The following is an 18850-nucleotide window of genomic DNA, read 5'->3' as shown; positions in this document are numbered from 1 at the left end:
GGACCACCAGTTCAATAGCCTGACATAGCCAGCTCAAATTCCAGTCCTGAACCCCTGGAAAACCTCTGGAATGTAATCAAGAGGAAGCTGGGTGGGTCACAAACTATCAACCCAAGCTCAACAGCTTGAATTCTTGCTCCAGGCCTAGAGTAGAATAACGTCATCCATGAACAATTTGAGAAACTAGTGGAAAGCATACCGAAACTTATTAAAGCTGTGAATAAAAATTAGACTTTTCCCACTAAATATTTCTTAACTCCAAATTTTTACATAACTAGTATGTTGTTTTTAAGGTAATGTCACCTTGTTTTCTTTGCCTTTTTGATTTCTGGAGAAATCACTTCTAATGTGTTATTTTGTCCATTTGTAATTTTCTGTACATAAATGCTCTAAATTCAGATGAGATGTAGTTGGCAGTTTAAAGAAAAGAACAACATTTTTTGCTTTACTCAAACACATACCCATCCATACACATGAGAAAAACTGAACATTTCGAAGTGGTCTCTCAGCTATATGCATTTCTATTACCAATGCAAATGACCATTTGGGATTACAATCGCAAGAAGGAGAGCCTGTAGGTAAGTAGAATAATTTATTGCAATTTCTTAATAAGTTTAATCAATAAGGTAATTACAGAAGCAGAATAAAAGCAGGTGCAATTTACACAGCATACAAACATTCAAAACCACAAATGACATGGTCAATGATCTACTTCCTCTCTTTTTGTAATCTCATCATTATTTACAGTAAACCACATCATGGAGAAACAACCTATAGTTAAAGTGAACACAGACGACAGTATTGCTTCAAAATAGGTTTTGTGTATTTTTTTCTTACCCCCAAAAATGACCTACTTGGGTGGGTGCTTATTAATAATACCTGGGGGACTTCCTTTAGCTCATAGCTTACGTAGACAGCTGAAAGGGGTGTGAGATGTGATGACACATACTCAAGAACATGTGTTGGCCACATTCACTCCTGCAGGGGAGCCCTTTTTTAATCCTATCAGTGGCCGCAAGATATTATTGCAACTAAATAATAATATAGTGTAACAATATTTCTAATGTTATGTGGCCTGCACAAGCATTTCTGAACTTTTTTTTTAAACACATCAGTCTATATATTTTTTTAAGGAGTATGACGGATACACCTTAGCTAAGAAAATATACAACTCTTCAAACTGGCCCATAAGCGTCTAAAAACGGGATACGACCTGTTTGGGAATGCTGGCTATACAAGATGGTACACCAAATGAGTTCTCAGGTTGTAATGCCTCAAATGAAAAACAAATTCAAAGACAATTTAGAAATGAAAACATAAAGATGAAGAATTCTCCTCAGCATATGTGCACTTGTTCTCTGTGTGTGTGTGTGTGTGTGTGTGTGTGTGTGTGTGTGTGTGTGTGTGTGTGTGTGTGTGTGTGTGTGTGTGTGTGTGTGTGTGTGTGTGTGTGTTTGTGTGTGTGTGTGTGTGTGTGTAATATCTAAAACAGGACGGATTATTATTTTTAATCAAAACATTCACTTAATTACTGTGTTATTAATACTTTCTTAAACAATACTTGCATGTTTAAAAAACGAGGTGAGGGACCAACCACTGAAGTCAACTGAGATAATGTGTTTTCCTCAAGTGCTACGTGTATAAATATGCTAACCAAACAAACAAAGACCATTAGATGCTCTGAGGGCAAAAAAAATGCGTAGGTCAAACGAAAATCTCTATCCTGTTTCTTTGATGCAGTACCCAAAGCAGAGGCAGGCCACCATGAGCAAGTTTAAACCAAACAGACAAATAAACAACAAACAAATCAAACTAGGTGGTGTGACCTATGTTCAGTGCATGAATACGTGAGTATGGGTGGGTCCATCTCAGGCAGTTAAGACGGCCGGGCCGCGTGTAGGGGCTTCTGGGGTGGAGAACCTTGGAGGTGGGATGGGGGGTGTCTGGGGAGTCTGGGGGGGTGGGGAGTGCTGTGTTGTGATGCGGGTTAAGTGACATTGTCCCTCCTGAGAGCACCGCTGGTCAGACCCATGGTATGGGTCATAGTACATTCTTCAGTGTTAAGACTGGTAAAGCATGGACTAACTACCTTTAGCTTACTCTCACTCCTACACGCACGCACGCACGCACGCACTCACGCACTCACAGACACACGTGAGCCCTCAAACATGTGCAAACTAAATAACAACTTACGACAAATAAAAGTACATTGAGACATCCTTACATTCTTACCTTTTCACAGAAATGCAAGCACACACACACACACCCACACACACACACACACACACACACACACGCACACGCACACGCACACGCACAAAACTGCTGTGCTTTACATGAAACACACACGGACAACAATGGTTCAGCCTGAGCAGCTCCTTTGTTAAGCACTGGACTGAAATGCATTCGAAAGAAAAGAGAGAATGTCCACTTTAGACCAAAGTTAAAGAGTTGTCCAGAACTACTTTCTACTGACATGTCTGTGTACATACTGTATTAGGCTGCAACAGGTTTTAGTTGAAGAAGCGTGTGTGTGTGTGTGTGTGTGTGTGTGTGTGTGTGTGTGTGTGTGTGTGTGTGTGCTAATGTGTGTGTTTGTAGATGTGCGTGCGAGTGTGTGTGTGTGTGTGTGTGTGAGTGTGTGTGTGTGTGTGTGTGAGCACAAGTATTGTGTGCCTAAGTGTGCACATTCAAATCTGTGTGTGTGTGTGTGTGTGTGTGTGTGTGTGTGTGTGTATGTGTGTGTACATAAGTCTGTCCTTTTGGTCTCTCTGTAATCCAGCAGTCCAGCCCCAGGCCCAAACGCCTGACTGAAGCAGAATGTTCCTACTGTAACCCTGGGGCTCATGGCCAGGGGGCGCCAGTCTCTGGCTCTGTGGTGGGCGGTACGGCAGACTCAGGGGGGCAACTCTCCATCCGCTTCCCCCACAGCCTCCCCCTCCTCCTGCACAGTCTCTAAACTCTCTCCTTCAGCCACGGGGGTCGACTCCTCTGCTGGCTCATCGGAGCTCTCCTCTTCCTGCTCTGGCTCTGGCTCTTGCTCATTGGAGTCCTTGTCTGTGCTAGAGGAGGCGGTGGCTTCTTTGGCTTGCGAATCCCCCTCCTCCTCCTCCCCATCCTCCTTCTCCTTCATCTCCCCATCTCCATCCTCCTCTCCTTCCTCCTCCTTTTGTGATGCTGGATCTTCCGCAGTCTTCCCATCCTCCTCCTCCGCCTCCGCCTCCGCCTCCGCCTCCTGGTCATCGGGCTGCTGTGGTGGTGTTGGTGTCGGTGGTGCTGCTGGAGTGAGGGCGTCGTCCTGCAGCGAGGACTGTGTGCTGAAGCTGCGTAGGCGCGGGGGGTCGGCGGGCGGCAGCAGGGTGAGCGAGTCGGCGTTGAGGGCCTCGGCGCTGGGCGGCTCTGACAGCAGCGAGATGGTGGGCTGGGCGGCCGGCGTCAGGCTGGGGGCCAGGGCCAGGGGCAGGGCTGCTGCTGCTGCTGCTGCTGGGGGGGAAAGGGGAGCAGGGAGAGCAGGGGGAGGCAGAGGGGCAGCGTGGTCCGTCAGCGGCAGCTCGGGCGGGCAGTTGTTGCACTCGCCCTCGCTCCTCCCCTCCTCCACCACCCCACCAATACCGCTGGAGGAGGGCGGAGGGGTGCGCTCGGACAACGCTGCCTCGTCTGTCACACACACACAAACACACACACACATTCAAAGGAACACGCGCACGCACGCACACAGACACACACACACACACACACACACAGGAAAATACACACACACACACACACACACACACACACACACACACACACACACACACACACACACACACACACACACACACACACACACACACACACACACACACACACACACACACACACACACACAAGACACACACAAGACACACACACACTCAAGCACACAAACATTCAAACATACACATATAGAGAGACATAGAGATGACACCACACCACAGTGGTAGAGATAGGCAATTGTCACCACAGGGGGGAAAAAAATAGCTGATAACATGCTTCTTATCTCATTCTAAGTAAGCGAGGTTGGTCGTTGCTGTCCTTCCAAGAAAGTGACAGCATGAGTAATTGTGTGGTTCTTCATGCAAAAGCAGCTAATGGGGTGTGTGTGTGTGTGCGTGTTTCGCTGTCGGGTGTTCTAACAGACACGGTTTCCCCGTAATGATGAGTGATAAACTGTGGCAGACGTGTCTTAAGAAAGAGGCAAGCTGTTGATGCTGCTGCTGCACGATGTGCATAATGTTTCGACACGTTTACAAAATCTGCCACAGGTGTGGATGATGTGGATGTAAGTCGCTTTGGTCAAATGTGTCTGCTAAATGTAATGTAATGATGTGAATGAGAGGTGGAGGAAGGAGGTGTGATGGTTGAGATCTCATGTATCTAGAATGAGATGCATATGGTACAACTGTTAAAGGGACACTGTGCAGGAAATGGTCAAAAAAGGTACTGCAACTATGCTGCTCATTGAAACTGGGCTGCCTATTGCCAAATTTGATCTTTACATGAAAGTTTACTAAGTAATAAACACATTTTTCCTAGTATGTTCCAAGTAGAGTCATTTTTGCAGCTAAAAATGGCTATTTTTGGAAATTCAAAATGGCGGACCATGGAGAAGATCCCCCTTTTCATGTATGAAAAGTGCAATTTTTCCAGTCATAATGAATACTTAGAATTTGATGGTGGTGTTAAGTATTCATGAAAAAGGTAACATTAGTGAATGGGCAGCATGAATTCAGGAAATAAACAACTACAAATCTCACACAGTGTCCCTTTAAGTGTAATGTAACACCAACGACAATAAAAAGGGGAAAGGGGGAGGGGGGGGAGAATGGGAGAAGCAGATGTGACGCATCTAAAAATCTGAACTAGAGCAAGGAAACAGGCATGACACCCAATCTAGCATCTGGGCATGGAAAACAATGGACTGATAAAGAGGGCAGAGGGAGAGGGCAGACGAAAGGAAACTGGAAGAGGAGAGGCGGGCCAATCCAGGAAGAGCATTTTGTGAATGTGTGTGTGTGTGTGTGTGTGTGTGTGTGCGTGCGTGCGTTTCCTATAAAACTACCTACAAGTATCTTAATGGCCAGCGATGCCAACTTGGTTGAGCCATGTCTAGTGTGAGCCCCTAGTGCGAAGTTTGCTGGCATTCTTTCTGTCTCTTAACAGACAAGCCGTCTAGTCGTAGCAGAGAGTGCCGCATACAAATAAATGACACAGCAGGTGTTGCTTCGCACCACTACATTTCCTAACAGCTGACTTCTCTGAAATCATGCTCATTTTGCATTGTCCCACTGGTGCACCGAAAGCGAAAGAAAAACAATCCAGACTGCACAAAGGTCTCGCACTGGGCCAGTTGGGAGTCCGCGTAGTTGCTATGCTGCACTGGAAAAGGCAAGCCTTCACAACATGGCCGACTCAGCGGAGCCAGGTTTGTTTCTAGTGTAAATTCTGCTGTGACCCCACTGGGACATCCTTCTGTCGTACCAGAGTGGAAATAAGCTAAGGGGAACCATTATTCTGGCAATGTACCATATACCCATAAATGGGACAGACCTCCCTTGGCACCAGTACTTTTCTGAACAGCTGATTTCCGGGAAATCACACACATTCCACACACATTGTCCCAGTGGTGCTCTGGTACTCTTTCTATTGGAGTAGAGGGCGGAACTTGGCAACGTACCATACTGTATGTATACTAATAACTAATACTTAAAAATGTGGCTAAAACAGGTTTTAATTTTGAAAGAAAAACAGTTCAAATCAAAAAATAAAGAAGTATGTTACCACAGACAAAGGTCTTGGCCGTGCAATGTATCGGAATAACAAAATGGGCTCTCAATTTATTTTTGTCAACGCTGACACAATTAAAAGTATTTTTAAATTGAAAATAAGAATTATTTGAATAATTCAGCAGCATTGAAGATACATATTGCAAGCATATAAAACACGTCAAAAACATAAAAACTCTCTCTGATGTTGGTGACTCCAATCTGACGGTGGTGACGGTGGTGACGGGGTAGCTTGTTCCACATGTGACTGAATTGTGCTGGTTAATGAAACATTATAAGACATATTTGTATTCATTGTGATCCAAATTATACTCTAGTCCAAATTATACTCTAGTCGCTGAGAAGCATTTGGAGGCTTTTGTCACCAGACACAAAACCTGACGGTGGTCACATCTGACGGAGTTGACAAAAGCCTACCCTATGAATGGGACATGCGTTTCCCTGTTTCAGCCACATTTACAAGAATCAGTGAATACAACTGTTCCTTCGCTCCACTACTTTTCTTCACAGCTGACTTATCTGAAATCATCCACATTCTACATTGTCCTCGGGGCGAATTGAAAGCAAAAGTGAAAGCTCTTTCAACGTACAGGTTGGAGTTGCTATGCCTGCACTTTCCCTAAAGCTTTATCTACAAGATAAAGAAATGCCATTGCCATTTTACATGTACAAGATAACAATAGATAAGAAGTCTTGTGATTATGGGGGAGCTCTCAGAATGTTTTTGTCCATCATAACAGGCATTCCACTCATAAACTTGAACACAGTCAAGCTTGTTCATTACAACAAGCACAGTAATGGCACCTCTATGGACCTCTGCAAAATAAGGGGGGTGCGGTGTGTGTGTGTGTGTGTGTGTGTGTGTGTGTGTGTGTGGGGGGGGGGGGGGGGGGGGAGGGGCACCCTCTTGTTCACTCTACTTACTTTTAACCCATGAATGTATTGCAGAAAAACACAACGTGAAACATTTAGGGCAAGCGGAGTGTGCTACAGTAACAGATGCTAACAGAAGGTAGTGGGATCTCTATTCATTTGGGCTTTGTGCAACACACTCTATTCATCTGGGCTTTGGGTAATAATACATTGGTTGGGGAGGGGTGTGGGTGGACGGCGGGACTCAGGATTTGGGAGTGGGAGTGGGAGTGGGAGTGGGAGGGGTGGGGCCACACATAAACATGCCTGTTCTGCGTGGAGCTTTAAACCCACTGGCCACCGCCACTGCCGTCCTCTGACAGACCAAACACGCATCGCCGGCTGCTTGCCCTGACTAGAGGAGAACAGAGGGCACAGGGTCACAGGTCAGGCAGGCCAGACCAATGGAGCATAGAAAAGAGAAATGAAGAAATGATGAAAAGATGAATGAATGAATGACTCGCGAGCAGCAAAAAGGTGCCAGGGCAGGGCGAGCATCTGACGAAGCTGAGTAAAAGGAGCGTGCACAGGCCAGGGATGCATTTGAAGTAGCGCAAAAAAGCAGAAGCACACCATGCACACACAGTGCATTGATGCACACACAGTGCACTGCAAGAAGGCAAAGCAGGCTCGCAGTTTGGTAAGCATCAGCAGCACAATACTGAGGCTAATACAAATGCTGTCTGAATGGTGTGAACTTGTCAGCTAAGGGACTGTGGTTATTTACCTGCAAATCATCGGGCCAGGCCAGGCTAAAACCATTCATGCTTTCAGTGTTCCCTTACCATGCTCGATTTTAGCAAAACCATCACCATGCTATCACTTGTAAAAAAGAGTGGGAGGCTAAATGAGGGAGTTACACAAGGGGCTGATATTCAAACTTCTGTCCAGCTACTGTTGTTGAATAGACAGCCATCATGATGGTGTGATATCACATTGGGGCGAGCCATCATGCTGGTGTGCATGCTCAACAGCACTGGGTGATGCAATGTCACACACATGGCACCCGTGTCACCCGGCTCTGCCACCTGAATGACAGTCGGCTGAAAAAGAAATCTAACAACGTCTCACTCTGTTACCACCAATAACCACCTGGGTCTGGTCGGTCAGAAAGCGCTGGGCGCGTTTGACTGGTTTTGGCCCGAAGGTCAGTGATGGAAAGTATACTCAAAATGTAACTTGGAAATAAGAAATGGTTTCATCTTGAATATCGGTATGTGTGCAAAGTCCCTTCTTTGAAGGAAAAACTTTGTCTGTGAAATCAAATGTATCATCCTCCTGGAAATAATTAATATGAAGAAAACATAGATGTTTAGACAACTGGCACACACACACACAAACACATTCACTAATAAACATATCATGCTGACAAAAAAAGAAAAAAAATGACTCCTTCCTTACAGTACGCAGTGTTAGAGCGACACTCCACAATTCCTGGAAATCAGCTCATTTTACACCTTCCCTCGAATTGAATTTTAGCTTTTCCCGTTCTTTCAGCCATTCTCATAGTATGTCCAGTTTCTAGCTGCTAGCAGAGGAGTAAACCAGGTTAGGTTAACAGGTTAATAAAAAAAATGAGGACTTCAGACTCTTCTATTAGATGGTTTACCTGTCAACTTACAGGTAATCTGGTTTACTCCCTGAATCAGCTCTGTAGTATAGGCCTCTGATCTCAAATGATTTTATTACATATGCTAGCTTGGGGGGGATGTAATTTGTGTTACCAGACTGAGGGAACAGCTGAAGTACAGGAGAAAGGTAAAACAAATCTCAAAGAAAGATGGGAAATGAGCTTATTTCCAGAAATGGTAGAGTCAAGTTGTCATTGTTAGAAAGGACAACATGACCACACGCACGCACGCACGCACGCACGCACGCACGCACGCACGCACGCACGCACGCACGCACGCACGCACGCACGCACGCACGCACGCACGCACGCACGCACGCACGCACGCACGCACGCACACACACACACACACACACACACACACACACACACACACACACACACACACACACACACACACACACACACACACACTTCATATAGCATGACCTTCATTTAAAATATCTTTCATACAGGAATACTATTTGTTTAGCTTAGTTCATTATAGGGGACATATTTTTACATTAAAACCTGGGACTTGACTTGGAACTGGGTTTTGGAATGACATGAAAGGTGTCTTGTTGCCTCTAAAAGTGTGATAAGAATCTTTTTTAAAAGTTTGACGGAACATTAAAGTATGAGGGAGAAAGTAAACACTTCTGTACTACACGTACATACTGTACTTTGCCAACAAAACCTAATCTCTGTGGCTTGAAAGGGAATGGAGTATAAACATAAAAATACACTTAAATAAGAGTTGGCCACAGTCCACCGAGGAACTGATTCCAGCTGTCACAACAGACTAATACAAAACTAAAAAAATACTACAGGGAGTAAGAACAATCTTAAAAGTCCACTTCCTTTACCTGCCTGGAAACAAGCCAAGATAATTATTCACCTGTCAAAAGCTAGCATTATTTGAATGGCTTGAGCAGTATGTTAGTTCTTTGGAATACACCTTAACAGGGTTCCTTGGAAACACCTGTCGTATCGGTTTCACTTTGCATGCTACATGATCTACCTGAGGTAATGCTAACTGCTAACGATTCCTGCCCTAGTCTTCACATGACCACAGTAAAAGCCACGAGGTGGAAATGAAGCCATTTTGTGGTTGAACTCAGAAAGTGCATGAACGTTAATGTCATATTGTAGATAGATTCCATACAAGCCAACAATTACATGAAATATCAGAATGTCCATCAGCAAGACATAACGTAAAGTGTAACTCCAATTTTTGACATTTAAGCTATTCACTCTGCTGTCATTACAAGGGTCATTCCAGTGGATCAAACAACAGTTGGCTTGTAAAAGAAAAGTTCAAGTGGGTTCCTTCGAACTGCTGCTAAAAGGCCGGTGACGTAAACAGAGATCAACACCTCCCCCGGTCCTTTCCTCAGAGACTTGACTCTTTAAGTTCAGCATAGCCTCTTATGCAGGCAGGAAGAACCCCTCTGCCAGACAGACAAATGTGAATCTCTTTAAGGAAGCTCAATAGGTGGGCAAAAAACCCCATCCCTCAGGGGTCTTTTTTGATGTGGTATCGCCATCAAAAGCAGCTTTCTAATTTCACAACCTCCTTCATACTAAGTTCCTCCATTCAGTAAGTTGAAATCTCTCTCTCTTTATTTTACTGTTAATCTCTGTTCCTCTCTGACTGACTTTCCAGTCTTCCCCCTCCCCATCTTCTTCTAAAAACTAATTTGAGAGAGAGAGAGAGAGAGAGAGAGAGAGAGAGAGAGAGAGAGAGAGAGAGAGAGAGAGAGAGAGAGAGAGAGAGAGAGAGAGGTTAACAAACATTCAAATCGCAAAATACCGAACACAAACACATTCTTTTTGAATAGACAACCACACAGCCACCACACACACACACACACCTACGCACTTATACACCCCACAACAAATTAAAAACACAAGCACAACAAGACACATAAAGCATATGGGTGCAGTTAGTGCTCTAAGACAGTGTTCCTCACCCTTATTATAGGCAAGGCACCCTTTCAATTCATGAAAAATTGCAAGGCACCCCAAACCAACAAGCCGTAACATGGCATTGCATCCGATACCACACAAGCTTAGAAAAGTAACACATTTGGAGACGTCACACAACCTACGTTTGAAGCTGCAGCTTGCTGGGGCGACCTAAATTTACTTCATTGTGCGTAAATGGCAGACAAAAGATTCCACTGACTAAGCATTAAATGTATTATATTACATAATTTATTCATCAGCCACGTTTCCGCGGCACCCCTGAGGGGGGCCTGCGGCACCCCAGGGTGCCCCGGCACCCTGGTTGAGAAACACTGCTCTAAGACACTCAGACACATTTTGCCCATGCGTGTCAGCGTTAGACAATGAGTAGAATGTGGTCCAACACCTTGCCGTCTCAGTTTCTGGGCACGAGTGGGACAGTGGGCTGTACTGCATCCACCCCCACGCCACACAACAGCACTAGCAAATGGAGTGAGATTAGCAGTAGCAAGCATGCTAACAGGCTAGCTCACGGATGCATGTAGGCTGTTTGTGCTTTGTGCAGGATGTGCTGTATGTATGTATGTATGTCACGTGTGCGTGTGTGTGTGTGCTGGTGTGGTGGGTGTATGACTGAGAGAAACCAAGCTATATATACTGATAATTCAATCCAACCAGAGTGACCATGCATAGTATGATGTGTGGCTTGCGTACCGTATATGCATGCCAGTTCATGTATTTATAGTTTTCCAGTTAACAGTATGTGTGTGTATTTTGACTTGTATGTGTATTGGTGGGGTTAGACAGCCACATGCAAACTTCAAAATCTGTGTGTGTGTGTGTCTGTCCATTCATGTGCTTAGAGAGTGTGTGTACATGCATGTATTTAGAGAGCGCGTGCATCTGTACGTGTAAACATTCATTTCCTCAGTGAGTGTTTTAGTGTGTGTGTGTGTGTGTGTGTGTGTGTATGTGTGTGCGTGCGTGCGTGTGCATGTGTGTCACCTGTGGAGGGGGTACTAGTGGTGACGGTGGAGTCACAGGGGCCCGTGCTTCCGCTGCTGCTGGAGGGGGGTGAGGGGGAGGAGAGCGGAGACGGGCTGTGCTGCGATGCACTGTGGGCCACTGCAAACCCTATAAGATACAGACAAGAGAAATGCAAACAGAAGACACAACAGTTTAATCAGACGGTATCATGAATTTCCCTCATGCTCCACCTTGTTAAGGGCAGGTTATGCTTCCTACTTGTGCCACAGAGTGAGCTTGTCGCAGCCATGATGCAGTTAATTTTGGTTTATGCCCTGTTTTGAAGCACGGTCTGCGCGATGTCATTCCACGCTCAAACTGACTTCAATACAAAGAGTAACCTAGACGTGTCGGTTGTTTTTTTCGCATCACAGACTCGACGACAATGAAAATGAAACATTACATCTTTATATCACGTGCATGTTTGATCGCACTGGCAGCCACCGTGGTAGTTTGGAACAAAGAAGTGGCTCATTTGTCGAGGACGAAGCGGAATGTTTCCTCGTCCTCGGAACCACTGTTCAACTGTCCAAATAACTTCAGCGTGGTAACTTGCGAGCGCACGTGTTGTCTTTGGTTCGTGTAAATAAACCAAATGACAAAGCACGGGCAACTTATTTAATGTAGAGCTCACAGTCCGTAGGCCGACGAAGGTTAGAACAAGGAAGTAGCTTGTTCACAATTTTGGGGAGGTGCCCCAGAGTACCTGCGTGATGGGGGGGGCTTCACTCCGTTAACTGCGCGGCTCACTGCATCACGACGCAGGGACGCTGATCTCGAGGCATAAACCACCCTTTACACTGAAATATCCCCATGATGGGAAACACTATTCAGTGCAACACCGCAGCACCTTTTCTTCAATTTCCCTGCAAACACTCAATACTCAAACCAAAAAAAAGTCTGCCAAAATGGTATTGTATACATGGGTTCTACATTTTTGTTGTCTCCTGACTGCGCAAAAACTAGCTGCGCACAATTCAACCTCTGATTGTTGGAAACCGCTGTCAGTCAAAAAATTAGCTCACGTGGTTGGCTGCCAGTGTCTTGCCCCTCCTCACAACACCATGTTGATAAACAACAAAAAAAACATCTATAAAACGTGGGCATAAATGTGGCATTATTTTGTTGTTCACATAGAAGGAAAACCACAGCTTGGCGCCAGGGACAAACAAGTCCCATGTGCTAAACATATAACAAGGTCGACTACAGTAAAGTTATCAGAATGACCTCCGAGGGCACAGCAGGCCCGCCAAGAGAGTCACTCAGACTTTAGCCAGTAATGCCAGCCAGTAGGGGTGTAAACTCACAGCCTCCATGACGATACGACTCGATATTGATGTCTTAAGGCAGTGATTCGATTATTTTCAATACTTAAGAATGCCCCACGATACGATATGATACGTTTTTTTTTTCAATTACTATTCCACTTCTATTATGTCATGGAGCTAGGCATTGGACAAGGACCAGAGATTTGATTATTTTCGATACTTAAGAATGCCCAACCATATGATACGATTTGATTCTATTGTCTGCCTTCAGATCGATGCATTGATTTATATTGATTATTATTTACACCCCTACCAGCCAGAATACAAACCTCTTCTGCATCATTAATCCATCAATATCAAAGGACAAAAAGGAAACAGACCAAGCATCACGTTATATTGTATTATGGCTCCATAATTCATCATTTTATAACCTGTGTAGAAGGCTATGGGACCGCAAACATGAATTACAGTCATTATCAGGGCAGTCATGTCCAGCACAAACTCATCTATTGTTGATCCATTTGCAGTTCCACATCTCCCTGTCTCCAACATATCTCTGATGCAATACTGCAACTATGAGCTATAAACTGGCATGGGACGAGATTTATGAGACAAGGAAAGCTTCCCATTATTAAACATGCTGACACAATATGGGCTCGCACTGACAAAGGCAAACATGGGCACCAAAGGCACACCCAGACACACACACGCACATAAACCCTTTTCACAACACAATTACAGTTCAGAATGTCTCAGACTTTATTTTGGGGTAGGCAAATGGCAATTTCACAACAGTAGGGCATCTGTTTTTTTTGGATCCCCGAGACTAATAAATAAAGTTTAAACGCGTCAAAAATACACATCCTTTGTCTATCACACTCTCACAAACTGTAAGACACTCAGACACAGACAGCCACACACACACACACACACACACACACACACACACACACACAGACAGCCACACACACACACACACACACACACACACACAGACAGCCACACACACACACACAGACAGCCACACACACACACACACACACACACACACACACACACACACACACACACACACACACACACACACACACACACACACACACACACACACACACACACACACACACACACACACACACACACACACACACACACACACACTTGTAGTCAGTCAGTCAGTCAGTCACTGCTGAGACTCATTTGTTGCCGGCAGCTGGCTAGCAGTTCCAGGAACAGCGTTAGCTTAGTTGTAAAAACACGTCACACCAGAGCAGGCAGCAATGAATCGAATTATTGCTCAAGTCTTCCCCAGCTGCAGGGGGGCTGGGGGTGGGGGTGGGGCGATGCAACGCATGAAGCAGTATGGTGCTTTTGATGTACTCAAATCTCATCACACCTCGTGTCACAACACAGCCCACATCACAAACAGACCGCGTCCCACACTCTTGTTGCAACATCTTGATGCTGACTACTAGCACACTGTCTGTCAGTGAGGGGGAGTTAGGAAGATCGAAAGCTGACAGATAACTCTTGACTGCTCAATGGATAATGAATAGTGGTTGTGGTGGCAGAGATGTCATTTAAATGAGTGTGATACAGTAACTTGGTAGTCTGTTTGTTTTTTCTTTTTTATTTGTCTTTTTCGACTTTATTTGATAGGACAGTGTGAGACATGGACAGGAAGCATATTGGGAGAGAGAAGGGGAGGGGTCGGCAAAGGACCCAGGCCGGGAATTGAACCTGGCCAGCCACATGGCAGGCGACTGCTCTACCGGTTGGCCACGGCAGGGAAAGGCTTTGTTTGGTTTTCAGGGCGGAAACAATTAACAGATGCTTGTGATGTGTATTTTCTGGGATCATGGAGAAAATGGCTGTCCCTAGAATAGGTGACTGCTGTGTGTATGTTCCCACATGAAGTGGTGGAACCAAATGCTTGAAAGTCACAGAGCAAACCTCGCAGCACCAGAAAAACACCAATGAGATTGGTAGACAGGGGTGGTTGCCATGCAGCCTTAACGGTGCACAGTGTAAGATTTTTAGTTGTTTAGTTCCAGAATTCATGCTACCCATTCACTAATGTTACCTTTTCAATACTTACCACAACCATCAAATTTCAAGTATTCATTATGACTGGGAAAATTGCACTTTTCATACATGCAAAGGGGGATCTTCTCCAAGGTCCGCCATTTTTAATTTCCAGAAATAGACATTTTTACCTGCAAAAAATGACTGTGCGTGGGCCGTACTAGAAAATATTAGTTACCTAGTAAACTGTCATGAAAAGATCAAATTTGGCAATAGGCAACCCAGTTTCAATGAGCAGCATAGTTGCAGTGCCTTTTTGACCATTTCCTGCACAGTGCACCTTTAAATCATGCTTGCCATTCTCTGTTTCTCGAGAGATTTTCACTTCTACATTTCAAACTGAATTCCCCCATCAACAATGGAGTGTGTGTGTGTGTTTGGGAGGAAGAAGTGGACGAGTCACAGAAAAACATCACAAATGTTATAAAGCGCTTTTCTGGTTCTTTGGATGTGCACATGCACACATGTTTTTGACCACAAATAACCCCTGGGATTTTGCCCCTCTCTTGAATGTCTCATACATTTGATATTCTCCCTTTGGTGGTTTGCCTTCGATGGCTTTTCCTTCCTCTCAATAGACGCTGGAATAACTGGCCCCAATCTGATATCAAAACCCATACAAAAGTCTAGCCTTGACTTCACTGATTATACAATGACTGATAGTCTTGGCTACAGTGTGTCTACAGTTTGACACATGTTGACTGTGCTTGTAAGAGCTTTACAGAGATAAATTGTCTTAAAATTAGAATACTTTGTCCTTTTTTTTTTTTTTTAAAAGCTGTAAGCCTAATGTCAACAGATACGTTTCTGCCTGATCCTTGTTTATTACAGTCGGATGACAAAAGACAGATAAAATGGTGGCAGCTTGCGCAGCTTGCGCAGCTCGCGCTATGTCACGCTTGGTAAAAAAAGGCTGTTGGCTATCATATTTTGTCAAAATTCAATAAAATTGCAAATACAAAAGTCAACAGTTTTAAAACTGTTGAACTGAATCATGGTTGCAAGGAGATTTAAAAAAAAAATGTAGTTTCTCAAATTAGCACCCAACCCACGTGTGTGTGTGTGTGTGTGTGTGTGTGTGTGTGTGTGTGTGTGTGTGTGTGTGTGTGTGTGTGTGTGTGTGTGTGTGTGTGTGTGTGTGTGTGTGTGTGTGTTTGTGTGTGTGTGTGTGTAGACTACTTTTGGGAGCTTTTGAAAGTGTTAAGTATCGTGATGAGGGTTGGCTGTTCCAGTGAACACAAGACTTCTTATGCAGAAGTGGACTAATTGCCTTTCCACAGAAGTGAACACTTTCACAGAATCTCATTAATCCACCGAGCGAAAAAAAAACAAAACGGAAATGTGGTCTTGTAATACTGTACAGTTTACGTGTTCACTGCCCTGGCCAAAGCCTGATATGAGCCTGCCAGCCAGCATGTGCCAACACAGGGGAGTTTATCTGTGAGGATTTGTTAGTGAGAAAATTATCACAAAATCAAGCCAGTCCTACGAAAACAATAAAAAAGGAAACAGTCCCTTCCTCCCTCAAAGATGACACACGCTGCTTAGGTTCCACAGAATTAAGCAAGAACAGCTGCAATGTAGCACAAACGCACATTATGTACTGAACTGTACAGTACACACACAGCTGGCTTGAAATGGCACTATTCACAGGTGTACAATTTAAGCAATATGCAAAGCGACAATTATCATGTTGTATGTAACATCAATTGCTACGTTTACGTGAGACATTTAATTTGGAACTCAATTCCGCTTTGAAAACGTCATGTAAACACCTCTAAATTCGGAATAAAAGGAAAGATCAAAGTAAACTCAACAGACTTAATTCTGAATTATTAATTCTGAATAAAAAACATCAAGTAAACATAGTGATTCAGATGTTAAGTGTTTTAAAAACTGGGCTGTACGCCTACCTTTTGAAAGGAAAGAAATACTACAGTATATACAGTGCCCTCCATAATTATTGGCACCCCTGGTTGAGATGTGTTAAAAGCCTTAAAATAAATTCAGTGTTTATTGCAGAAGAATACTGTCACACTGAAAATTTTAGGAAAATGTAGCCTTCAACTCAAATGAATTGTAGGAAAATAAAAAAATCCCTGACTAAAAAATAATTATTTTTCATTAAATCACCTGTTCCACAATTATTGGCACCCTTAAGAATTCCCAGGAAATAAATATAATTGAAGCATTTCTGTCATTTCTACAGTAGTTTACAAAGTTTACCAGAGTATGTAGGAACATTTAATTAGTAATTCATCACTTCCTGTTTCCCTGGGGTATAAATATGACGTGACACCGAGGCCATTTCTCTTATCCACTCTTAAACATGGGAAAGACAAAGGAACACAGCATACAAGTGAGGCAGATGTGCGTCGACCTTCACAGGTCAGGCAGAGGCTAGAAGAAGATTGCCACTTAACTGCAGCTGCCCATATCTACTGTGAGAGGAATAATTAAGAAGTTCAAAACAACTGGAACAATGATAAACAAGCCTGGACGAGGATCCAAGTTTATTTTGCCACCACGCACAGTGAGGAGGATGGTAAGAGAAATCAAAATATCTCCAAAGCTCACTGTTACAGAATTACAACAAATGGTAGCATCCTGGGGTCACAAAGTCTCCAAATCAACCATCAGGCGCTGTCTACACGCCAACAAGCTGTTTGGGAGGCATGAACGGAGAAAACCTTTCCTCACCCACAATCATAAACGCAAACGTCTGGAGTTCGCCAAGCGGTATTGGGGCTTCAACTGGGACCGTGTGCTTTGGTCAGATGAGACCAAGATTGAGCTTTTTGGCAACAAACACTCTAAGTGGGTCTGGCGTGCCACGAAAGATGCGCATGCTGAAAAGCACCTCATACCCACTGTGAAGTATGGGGGTGGGTCAGTGATGCTGTGGGGCTGTTTCGCTTCCAAAGGCCCTGGGAAGCTTGTTAGGGTGCATGGCATCATGAATGCTTTGAAATACCAGGACATTTTTAATCAAAATCTGTTGCCCTCTGCCCGAAAGCTGAAGATGGGTCGTCACTGGGTCTTTCAGCAAGACAATGACCCTAAACATATGGCCAAATCTACACAGAAATGGTTAACCAGACACAAAATCAAGCTCCTCCCATGGCCATCTCAGTCCCCAGACCTCAACCCCATTGAGAACCTGTGGGGTGAGCTGAAGAGGAGAGTACAGAGGAGAGGACCCAGGTCTCTGGATGATTTAGAGAGATTCTGCAAAGAGGAATGGCTGAAGATCCCTCTTTCTGTCTTTTCCCATCTTGTGAAACATTATAGGAGAAGATTAGGTGCTGTTTTGTTGGCAAAAGGGGGTTGTACAAAATATTAACAACAGGGGTGCTAATAATTGTGACACACATTATTTGATGTCAAATAATTATTTCTTTATGTGGGATTTTTTCCCCACTGAATAAATGCACTTGTATTGAAGGTTGGATTTTTCTCTTTTTTTCCATTAAGGTCCCATATTATTTAGAGAAAAATAATAATATTTGGAAGCTAAAAAGCACATCTCAACCAGGGGTGCCAATAATAATGGAGGGCACTGTACATAAAAACTTCAACATTTTAACATACTGGAATATGATACATGGTGTGCTACATGTTTGTGTGCATTTGGGTGTGTGACAGTAGGCATTTTACTTAGGACCAAGTCAAAGACAGATAGCTGTGTGTGTGTGTCTGTGTGTGTGCGCGTTTGGGAGTGGAACAGTAGGTGCTTTACTAAGGATCCTCTCAAAGACAGATTGTGTGTGTGTGTGTGTGTGTGTGTGTGTGTGTGTGTGTGTGTGTGTGTGTGTGTGTGTGTGTGTGTGTGTGTGTGTGTGTGTATGTGTGTGTGCATGCGATTGGTTTTGGTTCAGCAGGCATTTTACCTGGGACCTTGTCAAAGACAGAGCGCTGGGCGTTGGAGTCGGCAGGGCCACGTCGAGACTGGTCGTAGAAACGGAAGGGTAGCTGAGAGGAGGCGGCCGCCGCCTGGCCAAAACCCAGAACCTCCGAGGAGGGCTGCACCGGGAGATCCAGGAGAGCTGAGGAGTGCAGTGGGGCAGGCAGATCAATCAAACAATCAATCAATCAATCAATCAATCAGTCAATCAATCAATCAATCAATCAGTCAGGCAGTCAGTAGCATTTATATAACAGCACATTATCATACT

The 18850-nt window shown here is 44.3% G+C and overlaps 1 protein-coding gene across 9 annotated transcripts in view; it reads right to left on the bottom strand.

Moving 5' to 3' along the window:
- Nucleotides 1–578: 578 nt before the first annotated feature.
- clec16a (C-type lectin domain containing 16A) overlaps nucleotides 579–18850 on the bottom strand; it is a 77570-nt gene continuing 59298 nt past the window's right edge. For 4 of the 9 annotated variants that reach the window (XM_063221999.1, XM_063222006.1, XM_063222014.1 and 1 more), the window contains 3 exons: nucleotides 18566–18721; nucleotides 11302–11430; nucleotides 579–3657 (listed from right to left, as the gene is read on the bottom strand). In XM_063221999.1, the coding sequence (XP_063078069.1) occupies nucleotides 2897–3657; nucleotides 11302–11430; nucleotides 18566–18721 (1046 nt within the window). In that variant the 3' untranslated portion in view covers nucleotides 579–2896. Of the gene's footprint in view, nucleotides 3658–6714; nucleotides 7075–11301; nucleotides 11431–18565; nucleotides 18722–18850 lie in introns of those variants that run through there. The other 5 variants (XM_063222022.1, XM_063222028.1, XM_063222036.1 and 2 more) reach the window with 5 other exon arrangements.

Source organism: Engraulis encrasicolus, chromosome 2 (genome assembly GCF_034702125.1).
Source record: "Engraulis encrasicolus isolate BLACKSEA-1 chromosome 2, IST_EnEncr_1.0, whole genome shotgun sequence".
NCBI classification, from domain to species: domain Eukaryota; kingdom Metazoa; phylum Chordata; class Actinopteri; order Clupeiformes; family Engraulidae; genus Engraulis; species Engraulis encrasicolus.
Note: the sequence above shows the minus strand (reverse complement) of the source record. Positions and strands in the feature narration are given on the sequence as shown.